The 17,387-nt window shown below is 44.7% G+C and overlaps 1 protein-coding gene across 2 annotated transcripts in view; it reads left to right on the top strand.

Annotated features, from left to right (window-relative positions):
- The window catches only part of STXBP1 (syntaxin binding protein 1), a 229,372-nt gene that overhangs the window by 188,917 nt on the left and 23,068 nt on the right, over positions 1 to 17,387 (top strand). For both annotated transcript variants that reach the window (XM_069609688.1, XM_069609689.1), the window contains exons 14-17: positions 9,132 to 9,270; positions 10,944 to 11,053; positions 12,639 to 12,740; positions 15,856 to 15,941. In XM_069609688.1, the coding sequence (XP_069465789.1) occupies positions 9,132 to 9,270; positions 10,944 to 11,053; positions 12,639 to 12,740; positions 15,856 to 15,941 (437 nt within the window). The remainder of the gene's footprint in view (positions 1 to 9,131; positions 9,271 to 10,943; positions 11,054 to 12,638; positions 12,741 to 15,855; positions 15,942 to 17,387) is intronic.

The raw sequence follows: 17,387 nt of genomic DNA, 5'->3' as shown, positions 1-17,387 counted from the left end.
AGGTAACCCACCTTTTAATATCGACCCGTACTACACACGTTGGTAGTGTGACTGAGCAGCCAGGCTTATCTTAAGAGGGGTAATGTGAGTTGTAGAGCTGTACAATTGAAATCAGTAAGAACAAGTATCCAAATAACACTTACACACTTCTTAAAGTTATATATAACTATTTATTTGTAATATACACAAGGTTTAAATTAGCATTCTTTAAAAACATTAACTGCTAGTAACATTCAATCAAAGTTAGGATTCAGATTCTCAAAGACAATAAAAGTTGGTAAAGACTTTTCTTATGCTAACACATGTTCCAACATATGGAGTGACTTCAGTAAATGTCAGTATTGCACTTATTTTGGTTACCAATTCAGTTATTGAATTGTTAAAGAAGGAAGGGTTAGAATAAGATTTAGAACATACTTTCAACAGTTTGTAAAACAATTACAATCTCCCAAAGGGAGGCAGGTAGAGTTGTATCCCAGCAATAACAGTGTCAATAAATAAAACCTATGAGGGAACAAGTATTACCAAATCCAATAGGTTCAGAAGGTTGCCTTTAGGGAGCCAGGACAGCCAAAGTCAAGGGACAAAGTCAATAGTTCTGATGCACTTCTTCTTAGATAAAGTCTTGACAAAGTCAGTAAGTTTGGAAGAAATCGATGTAACTCAAGTGAACTATTTTGTAGAGAGCACAAGCTGTTAGGCCAGTGCATGTGAGTTGGGATCAACTCCAAGGTGTACCAAAAGCACTTCTCAAGGTAGGAAGCACAAGGTATGGCTAAAAGGTGAGTACCCCAAGAACCACAGTACCTTTGATTTGAAGACAAATGTTCCAGCTGGATTCCTCCGTGCTACAGCTTGGCAGAACCTAGTTCCTGGACCTTGGTCGTGGTGACGAAAGGGAGGATGGCTGACGGGCTCCTGCGGCAGTACGCGGGAGAGGGATTCCCCAGCAATAGATTAACTTTGTTTTAGTGGCACTTCAGTGTTTTGGTGCATTTTTCTCAGCACCAATGAAGAACAAAAAGCTCTGGTTGTATGTTGCTTGCTCCCTCGGTCCTGGACTGTGGTGAGGGGACTCTGGATTAAGATGTCTGGCTTCTGGAGGGTCTTCCGGATGCCCACAAAGATTTGGATGGATTTCGACTTTGCAAGACGATGCACTCGTCAATGATCACAGGACCCCTGGCATTGGGCATCTGCAGCTCTGCTGAGGCACAGCAAGTCGAGGGTTTGCGCCAAATGAAAGCTTTTCCTGCGGCTACTTGGTCCCACCAGCCTAAGGGAGAAAGTCATCCCGTACGGGTCTTCCCAGACGATTCAAAAGCAGGGTCAGCACAGCTGCATGGCTTCACCAGGCACTTAGCAGTCCAGAAGGGTGCTGCTGGCATCTCGTCACGTCTTCTGCTTTGGATGTTCCTCTCCAGTGGTCGACTCTGCCTCTAGTCCCAAAAACCTTGCTTTTTATGTGATTTTCCATTCATTCACAGCCTAGGATGTCAGTAAAACAACAGAGTGGCTGTCCTTCCAGGACAGCGAGTCAGACAATTGGAACTGGTTTCATTCAGGGACACCTAGAGACAAAGGACAGGGAAGTTTTGGGACCCTCCCTCAGTTCCTGCCTTTCCAGACATACTGAAGCATGGGTGGGCTTCAGGGCTGAAGCCCGCCAAAGGCAAAACACACAACAGACTCAAACCTATTTCAACTAACAGAGTAAAAGCCAAGAAGGAACTAACAAACAGAAAATGACGAAAAAAGACAGGGGCCATTTTGGGAAAATGGTCACCCATGGTTGCTGTACTGCAGCTGAGGGTTCAGCCTGCAGTAAAAATGCACACTGGTAGTAAAAATTAAACCACTGCCACCAGCCATTTAAAGTATGTTAGTGTAACAGAAAATGTCACAAGAGAAGTGGGATAGAAAATTACTAAGTAACCCCCTTAGCACTCCACATAGGGTGGTGTGTGCTGGTCCCACAAAGATAAAGGTAAGTAAGACAGGGATCATCTCACTATTCTTCGGAACTGTAGTTCACCTAAGAAAATGTAATTAAACATTAAGAGAAGTCCAAAGGACTTCTTAGGGACACTGCACCTAAGGTGCTGTGTGTCACCATGCAAAAAGTAGATGTCTATGGGGTTTGTCAGACTCCATAAAACAGTAAAATACAAAAATCCTAGTCAGGAGAAATACATGAGGGAGTGAGAAAAAGGCCCTGCTCACTCAGGAGTAAAAAATAACAAGCCCTAAATCCAGCAAAAGAGCTGGAGGTCTCTAAGGTTGAAGGGAATCTGCACAGAAATGAAAATTCTCCCTGACAATGGGACACTCTTGCGATATAGTGGGTCTATCACCAAATGTTCCTACCAGATGGTGATGGCACAATGGGACCTCTTTTGTAAGTGTATAAGTCCCACGCCAGGCAAGCTGCTCTGTATGGTGTGGAGCTTTGGGCACTACTAAATGCAGTAGGCCTGGGATCATTCAGAATGGGTTTTTTAAGAAAGTCCGTGTAAGGGATATCCTGGGTCAGCCACAAGGTTTATCTGTGAAGTGGTTTCTGCATGTTAAAACTTGGCTGTGTGAGATAGGCCACAATAACTACTGTCAGTTTCCAGCTGATATTGGAGTCAATATTAAACAAACCGTCAAGGCAGATTACTGGCAGAGAATTGACCATGATCGCTCGAGAACAGCATCCACCTCCACTGCTATGCTAGCTTACTGGGAAATCAAGGGTAGCAGGGGATAGGAATCTTATTTGGATATTATGAGGCCTAGATTGTTGCACTCATTGTATATAAAGTTAAGGTTCAGTATCCTACTAGTGGCAGCAATACGTAATGCATGAAATTCTGGCAAATCAAATATATGCCCGTCTGCCTGGATAGGGTCAAAACACTTGAGCACTTTCTTCTAGCTTGTCCCTTGTATAGTTCATATAGAAGGATGTACTTGAAACCAAGATTCTCTGAGCTTGGTACTAGATCACCCAGTGAAGATAAGGTGCTTTGAAAAAAGTCTGATTATGCCTCAAAATGATTTTGCAGTTGCTAAATGTGTTTACAGAGCATAGTTGAAGTGAACGGCTCTGTTGAAATTACTTGCCTGAAGGAAGCTCTCCTTTTTTGGTAACCATGTACATTTGGCGACTGCAAGACAATGATGATCGTGGTTGTTCGCACTTAATATGTAATAATGTCAATGGTAAATGTAAATTTAAGGGTGAACAGCACTGGATCTCTTGTGTTATATTTTCCTTGTGGATGTGTACATGTTTTATTATGTATGCATTTTACCTGGCTTTTATGGTTTGTTGTCGAAATAAAGTATTTGACGGACTGATATGGATAGCAGCAAAAAAGAACCCTATGGTGGGAGAGTCCCTTAACCTGAAACAGTCAGAAAACCAGCACCTGCATCCTCACCAGTAACAACCAAACACAGAGAAAAGATGTAATATGGTGGCTGGCCTATTTGAACACTTAGAGCAAAGACTGGTGATGGAGGGTTTGATTGTTACACCCGCGAACTCGACAACTGTCTAGTGCTCTTTTGAAAGCGTGCTTCCGGGCGATAGTGTGAGCTGTTGTTCTCCCCCTTATGATAGTGGCATGGATGGGTGTCCAGTCAAAGGATTGAATATAAAAGGGTCGAATGCAAAAGGTGAGGGTCAATAGGATCGAAAACAAAAGGGTCGAATTTTTTTTTTTCATTATATTTTTTGGGGGGTTTCGTTTAGGTAAAAAAAGTGGGTTTTACCACAAAAACAGGGGCTAGGGGGAACCCCCCCCAAAAGAAAATGTAAAAAGAATTATTTTTTCGCACCTTTTGTTTTCAGTCCTTTTGACGCGACCCTTTTGTCATTCGATCCTTTTGATTCGATCCTTTGACCAATAACCGCCTGGATTCACTTTGCACTTGTGGAGGATAATTGTAGATGGTTCATATCATGGCTGTGTGGTTTGCATTGATTTCATGTTCATGGTTGTGGTTCTCCATGGGGTCACTCAAGTCCATCTTCCTCTAATTTGTGTGCCACTTTTGTAACGTGTTCCTATTTTGATTTCTGGTTCTATGGTGATGATGGGGGGGGTGGTTGAGTTGGGATCTCCTCCTCTTTGGTATGCTGTGCTTGCCTGAGCGTATAATGTAGTGACTATTCTATGAATGGAATGCAGTGTGTTTGATAGTTGCCTGTGTCTTCTGAGAATGACAGTTTGGGAGAAGCTGACTAGGAGTGAGGGAGGATGTGCTGGTGTATGGTCTATCTAGCTTGTCTGACACTTACTTGCTACCACCAATCCTGCAACTGAACAAGAAGAATTAAGCTGCTGAGGGGGTAGGACTACAAACCCTGCCTATCAGTAGGGTGAGTTTTTGGAAACATGGAGTTTTGGAGAACAGTCAAAGGAGAAAGCAGAGTCTGGTCAGGGGAGAGAAGAGAGGCACCCAATTTGGAAGTCATAGAGTGGAGGGGCAGATTGTAAGACATGTGGTACTGGTGTGGATTTCACGACCTGGAGCAGAGAGACAGATTCTAAGTCCTGGAGAGGAGAGGTGTATTATAAGAACTGAAGAGCAGAGGCAGATCTTAAGACTTGGTGAACAGAGGAGAGTGAAATCAGGAGACTGGAGGACAGCAAAACTCAAAGCCCAGAAGAGATGGAAACCCAGAGGAGAGTAAAACCTAGAGACCAGGAGAGGATGCAGTGAGAAGAAAGAAGAAATGCATTGAGGCTTGGCGAAGGAGCAGGGAACTCTGACCAAGAGGGGAACTAAGAGAATGAAGACAGAAGCCCCGGTTTGGGGAACGAGAGAGAAAAGGGTAGAGGCCCTGATCACAGAAGAGTCTCCTGGGGTCTAACAGACACAGTCCACAGAAAAGCTTCTAGAGTCACCAGAATACTTAACCAGGATAAAGCAAAGCTTGAAGAATCACCTAGAGGGCTAACCTAGACTGCAGAAAAGCTTAATGAGTCCCCTACAGGAATAACCCAGAACATGAGCAGAAAGAACATACTCTTCTACAGCATCGGGGACAATTATTAAGACCCCAACCATCCGGACTTATGCAATAAAATGATGTTGAACTGATTTCTCTGGTCGCTTCATTTGTAACGGTCCATTGTAGGGCTGTACAATGTTTGTGACTTAATTTAGAAGCAAAATATTTTGATTTTTTTTCCTTGATGCAAGGTACGCTTTAAACTATTTCATTACCAACGTAGGCACCCACATAATGAATCAAACAATAGAAGCATTCTAGTAATGTGTACATGCCAGAACCGGGTAAGGTCCAAATCTCCTCAAACTCACAGAACCCTTTTTGTTAAGGTTCAATCATGGTTTCTATGTTTTGACAACCGAATGCCTCAGATTTCCCTGACACGCCTCTGATATCAACTGGGTGGAAACCAAACCTCTCTGGAATGGACAAGCAACCTGCAAAAGAGCTCAATCAACCAAATGCCTCAGATTTCCCTGAAATGCCTCTGATATCAACTGGGCGGAAACCAAACCTCTCTGGAATGGACAAGCAACCTGCAAAAGAGCTCAATCAACCGAATGCCTGAGATTTCTCTGAAACGCCTCTGATATCAACAGGCCGGACACCAAACCTCTCTGAAATGGACAAGCAACCTGCAAAAGAGCTCAATCAACCGAATGCCTGAGATTTCCCTGAAACGTCTCTGATATCAACAGGGCGGACACCAAACCTGTCTGAAATGGACAAGCAACCTGCAAAAGAGCTTGAGCAATTCATTTTCTATTGTGCCTGCCAGTTAATAGGTAGGGACCCTCCTCAAACTTGATTTTTTAAGAACATTTCTCGAGCATGAGCAATGGGGTTGCAGCAGGCGATGTTTCTTTTTCACATATAAACTTCAAAATGGATATGTTTCTAGCGCATGTGGGATGCACCAGTAGTAAGTTGTAAGAAATGCTTCATTTTATCCTCCTCTTCTCTCCGGCAAGACATGCAATGTTTCTCTAGCACACTGGACATTATGGTGTGCTCTTTTGTTTCAGATGACAGTCATATGTTAATGTTAATGTTAAAGGACATTTGTACCAAACACTATCACCACCGGAGTGGTCCCCTGGCGCTCTAGCGGCTCTGAAAAAGGGAAAATGAGGGGGTGAGTTAGGGGAAATATGCTGGAAAAGTGCAAGAGAGCAGTGATGTGCTGTTGGCAGCCTCTGCCCGGTGGGTCCGTTAGCTGGGCTTGTGGTGTTTTACAGTCGGTAGTCATCGTGTGCTGTTGTGCGAGTCTATGGGCCTCATTACACGGTAGGAGGTAACCATGACGCTATTAGCGGCATGGCTACTCCCTTACCGCATACCGGGTCCGGGTAGGCGGTATGGGGACTTGCCAGGTCATTCCGACCCTGGAGGACCCGGTAAGTCCCCATGCCAAATACCATTCCCCATTCCCGTTTGAGCCCTCCCATTTGAGCCCCCATAGGGCTCAATTGGAATGGGGAAGGAGCTAATAACTGTACCGCGATTTGCGGTACCGTTATTAGCTGTTAAGTCCCTTAGCGGGTCCCGTCCTTAACATCTGGTCAGACCAGGCGTTAAGGACTGGACCCGCTGAGGAACCTCATAGTAGGGCGCTAAGGGATTACCGGCACCGGTGACCTTACCGGTGCCGGTAATCCCTTAGCGCCTACCGTGTAATGAGGACCTATGTGTGGTTTGTTTTGGTGTTGCAGTGTAGTGAAGTTTGTGCGGATTGTTGTGTTGTTGAATTGTGCTTGTGTTTGGTTAGAGTTTGAGAGGTGTATGCAGAGGCGTGACATTTTAGTGGATTGGTTAATTGGCATTGCTGTCCTTGTAGTTATGTCTAGTTGTGATGCTTGCTATCATTCACTATTCCATCTGAGTGTGGCACTTGCTAATCTGCAATATCCTATCTAGATGTGAGGCTAAAGTTCAGAATCCATCTAAGTGTGGCAGATGCCAACCTTCATAACCCTGTCCGGATGTGACGCAGGCTAAAGTTAAGAATTCCATCCAAGCGTGGTGCATACTAACATTCACATTTCCATCTAAATGCAACGCAGGCTAAAGTTCAGAATTTCATCTAAGTGTGGTGCATACTAGCATTCACATTTCTATCTAGATGTGACGCGGGCTGAAGTTAAGAATTGCATCTAAGTGTGGTGCATACTAACATTCACATTTCCTATCCCGATGCGACGCAGGCTAAAGTTCAGAATTCCATCTAAGTGTGGTACATTCTAACATTCACATTTCTATCTAGATGCGACGCAGGCTAATATTTAAGATTCTATCTAGGTGTGGCACATGCTAACAATCACATTTCCATCATAAGAGTTGGACATGCCTACATTCACGTTTCTAACTGAGTGTGGGACATGCTAAAACCATAATTCTATCTAGATGTGACGCAGCCTAGTGCCTAAGTCCATCTAAGTGTGGCAGATGCTGATATTCACGATCCTAACTAGAAGTACCTCTGACCAATGTTCACAACTCCAACCAAGCGTGGCCAATGCCATCATTCACAATATCATGTATGTGTGGCACATGTTATCCTTTATAATATCAATGCTAAGCACAGGTCGATTTGGTAGGAGGCAGTGGCAAATAATAAGTGTTTTAGATAAGTTTGCTTAAGCGGCTAGGATTCAAGGGTAGAGTAATTGCTCCACTCCCAACCCAGGCCTCTCATTTAATAAACAGGTGAATTCCTTAGCATCCTCTACTGCCTACACGTGTAAACTGATCCATGCAGCCAAGCCATTTCTCTCTGATATCAGTTGTACGACCCTTGCCAGAGCCCTTATTTTGTCTCGCCTGGACTATTACAATGCCCTTTATCTAGGGTCTACCAAAGCCATTACCAGTAAAATGCAAACCTTACAAAATAACGCCCTCAGAGCAGCACTAGGCATCTCCAGAAGAGATCACATCTCTGCATATAGCCAACAGAATAACTGGCTCCCTATCAACGACAAAATTCTGCTAAAAACCCTGTCACTTACTCATAAATCTCTTAACAACGCTGCTCCCACCTACTTGGTCGATAGATTCCACAGACAGACCTCCTTGAGACCCACAAGAACAGCTTACAAAGATTGCCTCTCCATTCATAACTTCAATCGCTCCACAATAGGGGGCAACAGCTTCCTAGTAAAAGCAGCTAAACTGTGGAACTCCCTACCTCCCACTTTGAGAATGGACCTCCCCTACCATAACTTCCGGACTAATGTTGTCTTATGGTTGAAAACGTAGGATCATTAAATGCAACATGTTGCCAGGTTTTACCGCAAGGAGAACTGCCCCTCCACTCCACTATTTACTTGTATATACTTTATTTAACTCTCACTTGCTTATATTCCTTATGCCAGTAAGCGGTCCGCTTGCTCCAGTAGTCCATATCCACACATAGGGCCTGATCACGACTTCGGCGGTAACCCTTAAATCCGCCGGTAGCGCTAATACCGCCAGATTTAAGGGTCCGCCGAATCAGGGCTTCGGCGGATTTCGCCCCAGCTCTGAGCTGGGGAGAAATCAGCTGAAAATTTGCACTATTACCGCCGGCGGGAAATCCGCCAGCGGTAAGAGCGCAAAAATTCCCCATTGAGCCCATTGCCGAATGGGCTCAATGGGGAATTACTTTACCGCCGAACTTGTGATCCGGCGCTATTAGCGCCGGGGAGTTCGGCGGCAGAGCTATTACTGCCGGCAGTAATACCGCCGGCGGTAACGCCCAAGTCATGATCAGGCCCATGGTGTACCTATACTTGTATGTATGTATATAATCTCGCTTTACCTGTATGTATGTATATATTTTCGCTGTTGTAACTAAGTTTCGCATATTCATGTAACTGCTGCGCCCTGTTACCTGAGGGTATGATCGCGCATTATAAATAATAAAACAAACAAACAAACAAACAACGACAAACATGAGCTTTGTGGTGAGAATATGACAGTGAAAGCCAGTTTTAGACCTAGGGTCAAAATTCCTTCCCGTCATGCTTATGGTGGCTGCTTTCTTCTTGTGCAAATGATCCTATTCAGGAAGAATTCATTAAAGGGGGGTTCACTGTTTCAGCATGATGTTTGTCCGATTCGTATGAGTGTCTCTCTTCTGCAGGACCTGGCCATGGGCACTGATGCCGAGGGAGAGAAGATCAAGGACCCCATGCGAGCCATTGTGCCGATCCTCCTGGATGCGAATGTCAGCACCTATGATAAGATCCGTATCATTCTTCTCTACGTCTTCTTGAAGAACGGTGGGTGCAGTTGGAGCGCACTTTAGGACACAGTACCCTAAGACTTTCACATAAATATTGGGTTAAAATGAAATTGCCATTGATAGTCTGGTGAACATTAATGTTCAATAGTAAGGGCCTCATCACGACTTTGGCAGTAACCCTTAAATCCGGCGGTCGCGCTATTACCGCCAGATTTAAGGGTCCGCCAAATCAGGACTTCGGCAGATTTCGCCCAAGCTCGCCGGCGGTAAGAGCGCGAATTTTCCCCATTGAGCCCAATGGGGAATGGGGCATTCCCGAATGGGCTCAATCGGGAATCGGGATTAACATTACCGCCAAACTCGTGATCTGGCGCTATTAGCGCCGGGGAGTTCGGCGGTAGGGCTAATACCGCCGGCGGTAATACCAAAGTCGTGATCAGGTCTGCTAGGGATCATTAGGGTCAAAGGGGTGAAAGAAAAGGAAGAAGAGCTTAGCTGCAGAGGAGGAAGGACAATATGGAGGATGATGGTAGGGAAGGATGACAATGGGTGTCAATGATAATTACTGATGATGATTGTTACTGGTCACAAGCATGATAGCTGGTAATGACAGGGGTATAAGATGCGTGTGATACATGTGATTCTGATGATGAGATTTCCAGATCATGGTGAAGGCATTGGCTAAAGGCAAGAACGACACATACAGGTAAACACAGGGATGGTAGAAAATAGTAATGATAACTATGCATCCTCCCATAGTCGCCCTTAGATACCTTATTTTAGTCTCAGGTGTTGCACCGACATGCACCCGGCTCCCACTCACATTCCATTACCATTTTCCCACAACCCCTACTGGTTATTTTCCGCATGTGTCACTGGAAAACCTGGTATGATTTAAAAAGGGTGCTTTTAAATCTCCCACATGTTCACACATACATAACCTCTGGATTTCGGCCTCTCCGCCTTGCCATTGCCTCAGCTCTGGGTTTCAACATGATCTAACAATTGGAGCAATTTCCACACTTACTGAGCACTAGCCAATGGCGGAAGGCTCTTTCCAGCTGAGCCACCATTGGTTTCCTGCTCTGTGTTCTATGATAACTGGTTGCAGCATTATGCCAAGGTCTGGTGCCGTGCAGAATGATTGGGGCAATCTGTTTCGAGAATGTGAAAGGCTGTAGTCCTTCATAGTGTAGGCTCCTCACACAGTCAGCTCCTTAGCATTGGCTTCGTAACTAAGGGCCACCCGTAAGCTCTGATGCTCAAGTATTACCGAAAAGTAATGGACACAGCATCTGTTATGCTGTATAGATGCCTGAAACCAGCTCCACTCAGATCAGCCCCCTCCAACCGTATTGCTTTACATTATCCACCCTATAGCCCCGAGAAGTAATTATTGTTTTGGCACTTACCTTATATTGAAATAATCTGGTGAGCTACAGGTGAAAGTCTGTCCCAGGATGCTTGCTGTTGGTGAATTTAAGGCCAATGATGACAGCTGATTGAGGAATGGTTATTGCTCTGGTGGCGGAAATGCTAATGGTTCACAGAGTGATGTAGACGGGATGGATGATGGCGGCTTAGTTTGATAGCGAAAGTCGAATCTGAAGAATGCGATAATTATGTAAGTATTTATTGGGCTTGAAATGGTTACTGCAAAGGTTCCCAAAATGTTCATTTATAGTATGCCAACTTTGTTGTCCTTACCAGGCATCACCGAGGAGAACCTTAACAAGCTGATCCAACATGCCCAGATCCCACCTGAAGACAGCGAGATCATCACTAACATGGCCCATCTCGGCATACCCATCATCACAGATGTAAGCTACGGAGACCTCTTCCCAAGTGCATACACATTCTAGGGATGGTTTGGGTGGCATATGGAGAAATCTGTCACTGTGGCCAAGTGTGATGCTCACAGAGGTGTATTGCTTATAACACATCTTTTTGAAATATTATCATTATGAATGCAGTTGACCAACTAGGAACACTGTAGATTGTCGATCTTTCTGCTTTAGATGTATCCACAATTCCTGCTGGGACCACGCATCTTTCCACTGTAGGGAAATGCTTTGGAACATTCCAAGACTGTGCAGTGCTGATGGTGGACTGGTCCACGTGCTGCTTTCTGAATGTTATTTAGACCATGCCCTAGTTTGGGTTTCTGTTTTGGTGGGCAGAAAATGCTTGTGAAACATCTTTGACTTTCTATAATTAAGGATGAACATGTGGTGTCAACATGTAATGTGTGTCTAGTATAGAAATGAAAAAGCACTAGAGATACAGAGCACTTTGTGAAGAGTACTATAGGACTACAAGCTAAATTAGGCAGACGTCAAAGAAGAGGGAGTCAGAAAGGATCGCAAATGTTAAGAGACAATGAGATGGTCAAAAGGAAGGGAGAAAGTACCATGGATTCAAGGAAGATAAAACAAAGGACAGAAGGTATGGAGAGGGTATGAGGAATTGGTGATATTTGGAAGGACAATGGGAATCCAATTAAGAATGGGAACGGGGCTGCAAAAGGAAACATCCAATTAAAAGAGAGACTAAAATAAAGGAGAAGAATTACGTTTTCGGAGAAGGTCAAGTTAGTAATTTGGAAGAGATGGTAGGAGATTTAAAGTGTGGGGGATGACTAGATTAGAAAGTGGAAATCAGAAGTGAAGGAAATGCTAGATGATATGGTGAAAGTTAGATGGGGAGTGTTGGCAGAAAGCTGGGTATTTTACAATGAAGGGAAATTGTAAAGTCAGAAGGGGATGTGTTTAGAGGGGATGGAGAAGGCTAGAGGTGAAGGGCTCAGTTAGCTGTATGGCAGGTGGGGGTTGGGCAGGTTTGAAATTCAGTGTGTAGAGAAAGGTAGCAAGGCATAGACTACATTTAGACATGAAGGGACATGTTCAAAGGTAGAGAAAATGTTACAAGGAAAGGCAATGGATACAAACAGCATGGTATAGGATGCAAGATGGATAAAATGAGATGGTTAGAAGTGGAGATGGCTAGAAGGAGGAATATTGAACCCAGTGAGCAATCAGGAAGTACAGAAAGGGTTAGACATCAAATAAGGAGGTTTTGCGAGGTAAACGCATTTTGGAGAGAGGGATCGCATGGGGATATGTTTAGGAGGCAGTGTTTAGAAGGGGAAATGTTAAAGAAATGGATAATGGTAGAAGGGAGGAAAGTTAGATGGCAAGAGACATTTGAATGGATTGAGAAAGTAGCACTTGCTGTAAGAGATAAGATGGAACAAGAGGTTACAATGGAGCGAGAACATTGTATGTCCGTGTGCTAACCCAGATCTGAGTTTGGATATGCTGGCATATTTTATGATTGCCACAGTTCTTGAGGATATTTCTACGTGGATGGAGTTTACATCGCCATGTGTCCCTTTTTTGTTTCCAGTCCACCCTCCGTCGTAGGAGTAAACCGGATCGCAAGGAACGCATCAGTGAACAAACTTATCAGCTCTCACGATGGACACCTGTTGTGAAGGACATCATGGAGGTGAGGGGGGAGGAGAAGGTCTTGTTCAGGTGAAGACAGTAGGCATGAAGTGGATACCAGTTAAAAGGGTAAGAGCAGGAGGTGTGGTAAATAGAATTAGTGGGCAGAGATATGCATGGTCAGGAATATGGTCTGGGAATTGGTGACCTGAGGAGGAGTGGGTTTGGGGTTGGGTGGGAGAAGTGGATAAGGTTGGGGTAGATGAGCTGAAGGTACCTTCCTCGAATAAACTGCCACTGTTTGCTCAAGGTTTTTTCTTGAGTCGGATAGTGGCAATTTCATTTTCATGTACAAAGATGTAAATGAGTGCTTCATGAATGAGCATGGAACATGGATGAGTAGGGAAGGACATTTAGTTACGCTTGCAGTCGCCAAGTGTTTTTACAAACTCATAGCTACCTCTTTTAGCATGGGCAGCACAGTAAATAGATGTTTTCAAAAACGGTGTTATTTTTTCTGAAAAACAGGTAGGTCCTTCCAACGTTTACAAAAAATGGACAAAGCGATAGGTTTGCCTCCCTCATTATGTGACGTCAGTAATGGTCAGTTGGTTTGAGCGAGCTGGCATGATTCCAGCCACTCCTAGCAGTTTGAAGATGATCAGTGCTGACCAAACTCTGCAAAGTTTTGCAATCTCTTGATTAAAGTGGGGTTTCCAATGTAATTTCCCATAAAACATGAGCCACAAATTGCTCTATATGTCTATATGTTTTGTTTTTGGAGAAAGTCAGAAGTGTGACTTGATTATTCACAGACAGATGCGTCTTCCTTGGTATTTCCTGTATAAACTTCCAATGGGACAAAACATTTGTACCAGGACAAAAAAGTCCTTCTCTAGCTATGCCTATGAATTGAATTGATATTTTATTTATATCGCGCTCGTACACAAGTGTTTCAGATCGCGACAAGGCAAGTGAGAGGAACAGGGAAGAACAAAAACAACGATCTTACTTGGCCCAGTGACATTGAGAACGCGCAAATACATGGGTAAGGGAAAAGGGGAAAAGTGCATGGAAGGGGGGAGAAGTGGAAAGTGCGGAACAGAGGAGAAAGCAGATAAATAATAATAGATAAATAAAGGCGATAAATGGTGGTAGTGCAGCCAGCAAGTGCCAAGTGCTGGGTTTAGCCGACAGGGTATATCTGATAAGTGCATAAGAAAAGCGGGTGGGGGACAGTATGGGTACAGATACAGACCCCAGTGCAAGGGCTGGTCCGGAGGCAGTGCAGGAGGGTGGCAGGGTGAGCAGGTACCTGGTCCCGGAGGACAGAGGGTGGCCAGATGCACAATGCAAGAGAGAAAACAGATCAGCAATGGAGAAGGGGGGCAAAGGCAGAAGCAAAGAGGAAGGTCTTGAGGTGCTTCCGGAAGCAGAGATGGTTCTCCTAAAGTTTCAGAATGGCAGAGTGGCAGGGAGGCTGCTCCAAAGGGAGGCCCCCGCCGAAGACAGAGATCTACCCCCAGCTTGTTTCTTTGAAAAGCGACTGACCCTGAGGAAGGTAGAGGGGCGAAGAGCTTGAGAGGGGAGGTATTTACGGAGGGGTAGTTGAAGGTATTTTGGACCCAGGCACCAGAAAGCCTTGTGGACAATACAAAGGGTTTTAAATGTAATCCTTGCAGCCACTGGGAGCCAATGAAGGGATTTCAGAGCTGGAGAGATACGATCCCAGGGCTTGAGGCCAAGGACAAGTCTTGCAGTCCTGTTCTGGATTAGTTGTAAAGGGCGGAGAGTGGAGGCAGGTAGATTTAGAAAGAGGCTGTTACAGTAGTCCAATCTAGAGAGAACCAGAGCTTGGGAGACAGTGAGCTTCTGGGGGAAGGAGAGGAAAGGCAGAATACCTCTGCGGAGGTGCAGTAGGAAGTTTGACTTTTAAAGACGTCAAAGATGTGAGCGGAGAAGGAAAGTGTGGAGTCAAAGATGACCCCAAGGTTCTTAGCCTCACAGTTAGGGGCAGGAGGGGGCCAAAGGAGGCCGGCCAGAGAGTGAGGGGAAAGGATGGAGAAGGTGTACTGATGAGGAGGATCTCAGTCTTGTTGGCATTTAGACAAAGATTATTGGCGGCACACCAATCTTGAATGGCAGTTAGGCAATGGCAATGCAGTGAGTGAGAGTTGCCAGGTATTGGTTGAAAATCCAGGGCGAGAGGTTAGACCCCTGGGGAACACCACAAATAGAGAGGAAGATAGATGATAGGAAGGACCCAAGTTGGACCTGTCAGGGTCGATCAGAGAGAAAAGAGGTCAGCCAGGCCAGAGCCTTTAAGTAGAACCTTGGGGCTGTCATATTCCCTGTGGTATGATTGGCACCTTCCTGTGGCCCTCAGCTTGGTATCAACAACCATAACCAATCATGCCAAAGTGGGACTCCCTTTTCTAGCAGTGAGGGGCCTCCTTTTCACTTATAAACAGGATAGCTGAAAAACAGGCTTGTTTCCAGCCATTTGCATGTCTGAAGTTATGTCTATCTGCCTTCGTTAGGAAGCGATAAGCAGAATAATAAACAAAAGCAAATGTTGTTACTCTACAATATCAAGTAATGTACATGTAACGTCAGCACCATTCTACCTAAAAGGCCAAGCAGCCATGCTGATACCATGTTAGGCATCTCAATATAACCACAATGATGGTTATGTGATTACCAAATATATGGATCACTTCAGATATGTGGTATTTGTCAACTCTGCCTTTACTCCTGCCATCAATTCCACCTCATTAGAGTTCACCGTCTGTTGTATGTTGCTCCTCAACCAATTCCTGTTTCCCTCTTCAAACATCATTACTTTTTTATTTCCATGGCATTTCAGCTTTCCCTATCTATCCTTTCCCTCTCTGTCACTTTTAATGCATACTCTACTGATCTAGCACTCTTCTCTTTCCTCATCCATTTGACGTTCCCTTCTTTTCTCCATAAATCATCACTAAGAAGGAGCTGTTTCTTCTCTACCCGCTCCTCTCCTTTTCCCCCACAGCAGCTGCTGAAGCCTCTACTTTCTGCCGCTTTCCTCTATCATTCCTGCTCTTCTCCTTCCCCCCATTCTCTTCTGTGGACTCAATTCTTTTCAGCACTCACCTTCTGAGATGTCCTGATTTTGCATCTTGCTGTTTTCTTTGCAGGACACTATTGAAGATAAACTGGACACCAAGCACTACCCATACATATCTACACGCTCCTCTGCCTCCTTTAGCACCACTGCTGTCAGGTAGGGAGAGACGATGGTCTGTCTAAGTCTGCGGATCATCGCCACCCTCGTGTGAACCATTACAGGTCTGCATATCCTGAGACACAGTAAGGAACCTGCCCAGTATGTTCATTCATTTTAGGTTTGAAGGTGTTGTCAGAGAGAGGAGGCAGTGTAAGAATAGCAGGAAGTTGGTCTGGTGGACTACCTGAATAGTTATTGGAATGCCACTCAGGTTCTTGGGCTCCAAGAAAGGACTTGGCAATTGGCAAGTCAAAACAACCCCTTTTTTCAATTCTCGCTGGTTCCTTGTTTGTGGGTATGGTGGCCTGGTGAGTGCTGGCGAGGTTATCTGTTATTCCAACACATGCTGGCTTCTAGCAGCCACAGAATGATGTGTGCAAATGTATAGTGCTTGAAGAAAGCAAGTATTTTGGTTGTGATAACATTCATTAAAACATACATTATGGGCAACTCAAACAGAATTCCATGGCCATTGCCAACATTATCCAAGAAGTGGTGTTGTGTGCTACCCACAAAGAGTGACCCCTAAGAGTCAGTTAGTCTTGGTGAATTTCGTTCCTCTAAAGGCGCAAAATCAGCACCGCCAAATCCACAGATTTGTGGCTACTCTGCAATTCATCATCTTAGTAAAAAACCAATTGTGAATTCTGCCTGTCTCCCTCCTGCAAAATGAGCAAACAACATCAGTCATAATCAGGTCAATCCCTTGCAGCTTTCGCTCAATGGCTGTCCAAAATCCACACATTTGTGTATTTTTCTTTAGTGCTCCATGAAAAAAGTAAGGTGCTGATTTTCAACAATTTGCATGGGCAACGGTTTTGCATCGAAGCTGTGACACTGCTATAAACAGTTTGCGATAAAGTCCTATAAAATTGTGTATAGGCTCCAATAAAAAAGAAGCAGCAAAAGACCTTACAGATAACAAAATCTGTATAGATATTTCTTTTGTCCTCAACCTGTGAAGCCTTAAATCTCTCTTCTTGGAAGCAAACACCCTCACCCATGCCCTAATCAGATCAGTACTCTGCCATCGTCAGAAGCACACCAAGGAAGATTGCATACAGCTCTCATTGGCAGGGAACACATGAGGTGCATTACTTTGTCTGATTGGCCTACAGGATTCCATACTAACAACTATTATCTCTGGGTGTTTTATGGTACACATTGAATAAGGTACAAGTACAGACACCATGTGCCTCATTACAAGGTCGGTGGTAAACCGCCGGTCCACGGTAACACCATTTCCAGGCAGCTAGCTTTCCAGTGCAACCGGGACATTACAGTTCCGGCAGACCGGGAAGCTGGGTGCCGAAAAAATGTGTTAGCACCCATTCCCATGGAGTCCTATAGCTAGTAACGGTGCCAGTGCTTCCGTGATGAGTCTGCCTACTGGGGCCACTGCACCCGGCAGGGTCAGATCTGTCGGTCGCAGTGGCCCTGGCA

This window comes from Ambystoma mexicanum, chromosome 8 (assembly GCF_040938575.1).
Source record: "Ambystoma mexicanum isolate Mex_15411 chromosome 8, UKY_AmexF1_1, whole genome shotgun sequence".
Lineage (NCBI taxonomy): Eukaryota > Metazoa > Chordata > Amphibia > Caudata > Ambystomatidae > Ambystoma > Ambystoma mexicanum.
Note: the sequence above shows the minus strand (reverse complement) of the source record. Positions and strands in the feature narration are given on the sequence as shown.